Source organism: Bidens hawaiensis, unplaced genomic scaffold (genome assembly GCF_021521415.1).
Source record: "Bidens hawaiensis isolate Kalapana, Puna unplaced genomic scaffold, B.hawaiensis_p1.1 tig00004497_1, whole genome shotgun sequence".
Classification (NCBI taxonomy): Eukaryota; Viridiplantae; Streptophyta; class Magnoliopsida; order Asterales; family Asteraceae; genus Bidens; species Bidens hawaiensis.
Window position 1 is genome coordinate 1,586,455 of NW_027491272.1, and position 6,530 is coordinate 1,592,984.

The 6,530-nt window shown below is 44.7% G+C and overlaps 1 protein-coding gene across 1 annotated transcript; it reads right to left on the reverse strand.

The window, feature by feature from the left end:
- Positions 1-691: 691 nt before the first annotated feature.
- LOC143626758 (sm-like protein LSM3A) lies at positions 692-1,970 on the reverse strand. Its single transcript, XM_077096740.1, has 3 exons — positions 1,848-1,970; positions 895-990; positions 692-811 (listed from the first exon to the last, which is right to left on the reverse strand). The coding sequence occupies exons 1-3, from the start codon at positions 1,965-1,967 to the stop codon at positions 731-733; spliced, it is 297 nt and encodes a 98-aa protein (XP_076952855.1). The 5' UTR covers positions 1,968-1,970; the 3' UTR covers positions 692-730.
- Between the last annotated feature and the right edge of the window lie 4,560 nt (positions 1,971-6,530).

Below are 6,530 nucleotides of genomic sequence, written 5' to 3' on the forward strand. Positions count from 1 at the left end.
AGAAATGCAGGGTACAAGTGCATACATCATGCGGCACTTCATACCCGTGTATGCTAACAATATAGAGCTCTTGATAAAGCAAGCTTATCTCAAATCGCATGTCACCTGAATTGGTGAACCGAACCCTTGGTTTTTTTCAATACATCCCAGTTTATGTTCTGTGTATTGAAAAAACTTTGAAAAGGAATTCATCAAGCCACAAGGTAGATCTAGTTTGACAACACACCTTGATACCACTAGAACAAACGCTCTTTGGTTCTGCGTACATTATCGCAAGACACTTCGTTTATGGTTACAACTTACAAGCTCAGGAAATAATCTCTCATTCACATATTTACAGCTGATTCATTTATATAACAAACTGGAATGACGATACGAACTATAGAACAAACATAATCATCTGTATACAATTACTTAACCATCTTCTTATATATCATAATTAAAAGTTAAAATAGCATGTACATATGCTTATGAGATATTTGCATTTCTCTACTTAAAACTGGTTATGTTTAGAGAAAACAAGTGTTTAACTTAACATGAACACACAATTCAGCCCGTATGCACAATAAAAGAAAGTTCATCACTGTTTTCTGTTCCATGCACAAATATCACCATAATCATACAATGTCCACATTTCAGTCATAGAAAACTTGTAAGAACAGAAAGTCTAGTTACCAGCAAGATCAAATACACATTTTGAAATAAACGCTTTGACAAGAAAGAAAGAACCTCAAGCAGTCCTTAGAGGAGGAGAAACCAAAATGACACCGTCCCCTCTGACGAAAAGGAATGGAACCGTGCGCCTTGTGCTCTGCAAACATAAAATTCTCAATAAAAGAAATCCACAGAAACAATAATAATGAACATATATGAAAAACAGAGACGGCAACATACCCGAACAATCTCCTCATAGGTTTCATCATCAATCTCAACGGTTGTCACGATCTCTTCAACATCCCCAAGAATCATGTTTAAATGCTGATCGTAAGCCTGGAAACGACATGACATCAGTCAAAGGATGAATAAGTGCTCAAAAGCAACAACAGTAATAAACAATTAAAAGTTGAGAATATTCAACAGCAATATAATCTAATCTAGAAGACCAAAGTGATGATATCTGAATAAGAATTCATCACAAATCCAAGACTACACTAGAGATCTGTTGGCTAACATTTGTATATAGTTAATCAAGTCCCAGATCGATAATCAAACACGAATTAAGCGAATAACTCTTGTTTATATTAATAAAAAAATATAACTCAAAACACTGATTACAATTTTCAGACCCTAACTCGGTTGCATCTAGATGAACCCTAACTCGGTGACAGCTCGTGTCTCTAGATGAACCCTAACAGGGTTGCATCTCACACATTCTTGAATGTCAACATATCTTGGTTTATATAGACTAACCTAACTTGCTGACCAAGACATTACCTATTATAGTTATAATTACAATACAATTAGGAAACATGTTGTAATTAGGAAATGCAACCAACTATGACCGACTTGTGACTTGGAGTCTGAAATTACTTCCATCAGTTAAAATCGTATTATCAATCAATGTTGTCAGTCAAAACAGTGAGGCACTCACCAGCGATTGACAAAAACTTTAACCGATTAATCGGCCCGATTAGCACTAGATAACACAAAAGAAAAGAAGATAAAAACAACAATAAAATATGTGTTACATACATAAGAAATTAGGGTTTAATAAAATTGGGATAAAAAATCAGAAGCAGAAGGATGGGTTGATTAATTTGAAAGAGGTAAGTAAGAATGCCCTAACTAACAAATGATGATATAGATAGAATAGAAATAGGAGTAGGAGTGTGTGTGTGTGTACGAACATGTAGCTTGCCACGGAGTTCACGATCGGAACGAAGCTTAACGTAGATACGCTCGTCAAGGCTCAGACGGATCAGATCCAACGGCTCCTTCACTAAGCTCTCTTCTTCCGTACCAGCCATTATTACTCTACTGCTCTGCTTTGCTTTTGGGGGTCTTCGATAGGTTTTCACTATTATTTATTTAGGGTTTTAGAAAGCACTCTCATGGTCATGGGCCCCAACCAAACTACTTATTAAAAAATTAATTAATTAATAATTTTTAGCATTATTAGGGGAGGGCTAGTGAGAGTAGCCCGAGTAGACAGTCCCTGTTCGATATTTATTTTGTTGGTGACCACCTGCTAAATATTTTATTTCCATTTTTGTCACGCTAGAATAACCAAAGGACGTGTTGCTAATGGATAGTTATAAAGTGGTCGACAATGAAGTGTTGTGGAAATGGAGATGGAAAAAGAGGTTGTTATCCGCCGAGTTACAATCGGATTTGCGGAATTGCATCATGTTGATATCTCCAATGGGTGTCCTATTGAATCCGAACTATTGGCTTTGGATTGATTCTGATTGTAACCGTTCGATTTTTACGGTTAAATCGTTGCGGTGGGAGCTTGACAACTTTTTGAAGTATGAGGTGCATAATTATACGTTTTGGATTAAGTGCTTAGTCATAAAGATAAACTGTTTTACTCGAAGATTATTGTTAGATTAGATCGCGACCAGAAGTGCTGAAGAGGTAGGTCCCAGCAGAGCCCAGTTGGACCCGCAAGACTCACCTTGAAGAGGGACGTCTGCGCAACGACCAACTGCTTCCGCAGGACCCACCATGCTCAGAGAAGACCTTACGCGCAGTACGCCAGCTGTACCCGCAGGGAAAGCCTCCCAATGGTGAAGTACCCCGCTTGTTCCCGCAGTTGCGGATACAAGCCATCAGGGAAGGCTACCCGCACTAATAGCAAGGCTACACGCACAAGGCACTAACTCTTGCTACTTCAGTAGTCACCTGAAGGAATGAGCAAGGCGGGAATACTCCCGCCCAAATGAGCCAGTCCGTATGCTTCTGGAAGATCTTTTGTACTATACCTGCCAAGGTATGGGCAAAACAGACGATCTGACCAGAACAACCCATGAACCAATCACAGGGTGACAGCTTACCGACAACAGTACGAGGAGGAGCACCCTCTAGTACTGTTTCACTATTAGCCGCTGCCTACTCACCAACCCTTACTATGGGACGTGCGCAGCCTACAGTTGGTGGAACAGTGCATAGCCGGCAGTAAAGGAACAGTATACAGCCGACCTTGTCACTGTCAGCCGCAGCCTATCCACCAACCAGCATGGCTTGTGCGTAGCCCACTGTTGGTAGAACAGGAATACTATTCAGCCGGCTGTACCTTCTAGGAAACCTACCTTCGGCTATAAATACTCCAACACCTTGGAATGGTAAGGACATCATCTGATATCTCATTATCTTATCTTCTCTAGCAATCTCTTAATATACACTTATATTCAGAGCAATCTAGTCTGATTCTCACGCCGGAGGGTGGTCACAAGGAGGAACCCCCCCCCTTCTCAGTGACGAGCTTACGGTGTCTGTTTTGCAGGTCACCTGAAGAACAACCTTCTTTGCTGGACCTCATCCTCGTGGGAAACATTACTTAACCCCCAGATTATCCGTAATCTGCCCAGGGTCACTTAGTGTTTCTTCATTGGCGCCATCCGTGGGTAAAAGCTAGAACTAATTCTTAGTTTTTTCAAAATTTCTGAAGAAATGGTTAACGTTACTCCGGTCCCAAGGCCAGTAAGCGACCAAGAAACCCCGGTAACCACAACCCCAGCAACTGGGGGGAACACCGGCGGTTATACAAATTTTACGAACACTACCCCGGTTACCCAAGCCGGGACAAGTGCAGTAAACAATATTTCACTAGGGTTCACTGATGCCCAGTTGGAGAAACGGATGAGGGTCCCTCGCCAAACATTCGATCAAGTTAAGGCGTGGGCCGAAGCACGTCAGAAAGAGTTCCAAGCTGAGTTGGATGAACGCTTGCGTTCACTTCAACAGGCTGACGAATTCGGCAGTACTCGCCAACATCTCAACATGAACAGTGAGTGCGAGTACTCGGACGATGAGCGGGAAGAATCCGATACCGACGCAAACCCTCGCCATAAGGCAAAAGGGAAGCGTAAGGAAACGGACTTCCAACCGGCAAGGAATTTTGGAGAAACCTTTAAACCAACAAACGCGGGAAGAAACCCACGTGACTTCTCCAAAACCTTTAGACCAACTGCTGCAAATGCAGGAAAGTCCAAGTTTGCAAGGGACATTGCGGAAGCAATCGCCCCGAGAAGTGCCAAACAAATGTCCAACATCGGCACTTATGATGGTCTATCCGACCCAGACGACCACTTGAACAGATTCATTGCGGGGGCAACCGTCAGTAACTGGACGGAACCCACGTGGTGTTATATGTTCTAGATGACTTTGGTTGGAGCGGCCAGGGCATGGTTCGATCGTTTACCGGCCCACCACATCTATGATTGGGCGGACTTTCAGAACAAGTTCAGCCAACACTTCAGCCAACAGAGGAAATATACCGAAGAACAGTGGACGATCCTCAACTGCGTTAGAGAGGAGGATGAATCTTTACTAGACTTCATCACTCGCTTCAACTCCAAAAAGCTGAGTCTGGGCAACATAAGTGAAGATCTTGTTCGCGCCGCTTTCATTCAGGGCGCCGAATACCCAGAGCTTATCCGCACATTAACGGGTAAGGACGGCATGCCGTCCACATGGGATGCCATCATGACGGCGGCCAAGCGCTTTGCCGAGACGGAGAAGCAACTGGGAAAGGATCTTCCCCAGAGTACACACCTCTACACGCAAAGGACTAGAGAAAACAATGTTCGGATCGCCCGGCAGAACAAAAAGAGGAAGCTAGGTATTTGGCAGTCAAGGGTAAACTTTGACACCTCATCCAGCTCTCGCCCTCTTGTTGGCGGAAGGGATAACACACACCCTTCAAGCCGAAAACACCGGTGGACGCCACTCACCAAAAGCGTCACGGAGATATTTGCCACCGAAAAACTACCATGGCCAAAAGCTCCAATGATCCGGCAGCGACCTAATGCGGATCAAGGCAAATCCTGTGACTTCCACGGGACAAAAGGTCATAGTACGGAGGAGTGCACATCCTTGAAGGATATTGTTGAAACATTCGTCAAGGATGGAAGACTGGCACACCTTGTGGCATCAATCAAGAAGGGAGGAAGGAATGATAACCGGTACAGGGGCAACGGACGAAAGCCCATTGACATCAGCATCAACATGGTTCATGGCAACATCAGAGGAAGAAAAAGGCGAGCGACAGAACCATGCGCGTGGAAGGAAGCTGAGGTGCGCTTCCCGCGAGTGCCAGGAGGACCCAGCAAAGAAGGCCCTATTGTCATCAAAAGCCAGCTGGGACACTACATCACTTCTCGCACTCTTGCTGATAACGGCGCCTCGTCAACGGTGATGTACTGGCAGTTCTTCGACAAGCTAGATGACGAAGACAAGGAACGCCTGGAAACGATCTACGCCTCGATGGAAGGGTTCGACGGCAGCATCAACACCCCCCTGGGTATCCTATCTTTCCCCGTCACTCTTACGGACGGGAATCACTCACGCACAGAAGACGTGGATTTTGTCGTGATGAGGAAGCCACACCACACATACGACATTCTCTTCGGAAGAGACGGGATGGCAAGATTCAACGCCGTGGTATCTTCAGTCCACGGCATGATGGGATGGCCAACAGCTGAGGGTGTAGCGATGATCACCGGCATTCCCCAGGTATGCATCGCATCTGTCTCATCTAAACCCAAACCAAAGATGGCTAAACCAACCATCACCGAACTGGAAAGATGGGCCTTCAACGGCAAATACCCTGACCAGGCCGTTACCATTGGCCCAACAGTTGTTGATCCCACACGCACCTTACTCAAACGCTTACTACAGAAAAACGCTGACATCTTCGCGTGGACACCAGCTGACATGACTGGTGTACCCCGAAGTAAGGCAGAGCATAAGCTCAAGTGCGATCCGACTGTTACGCCAGTCGTACAAAAGCGCAGAGTAATGGGGCCAGAAAAAACTAACGCGTGTAGAACCCAAGTCAAGGAACTCCTTGACGCAGGCATCGTACGCGTTAGCAGATATCAAACATGGGTTGCAAATCCCGTTATGGTACCGAAGAATAACAAACAATGGCGCATGTGCATAGATTTCAAGGACTTAAACAAAGCATGCCCCAAAGATTGTTATCCGTTACCCGAAATTGATCTTAAGGTGGATTCGTTAGCACCGTTTCGCCTTAAATGCTTCCTGGATGCGTATAAGGGATACCATCAAATCCACATGGCCGTTGGTGATCAGGACAAAACCGCTTTTCGGACGCCCGATGGTACATTTTGTTATCAAATGATGCCATTTGGACTTAAGAATGCCGGGTCCACATACCAACGCCTGATGGACAACCAGTTTCATGCCCAAATTGGGAGGAACTTGGAAGTCTACATGGATGACTTGGTCATCAAAAGCCCTGACGCAGAAGCGATGTTGAAAGACATCGAAGAAACTTTCAACACGCTCAGGAAGATAAACATGAAGCTCAACCCGAGCAAGTGTGCCTTTGGAATGGAAGAAGG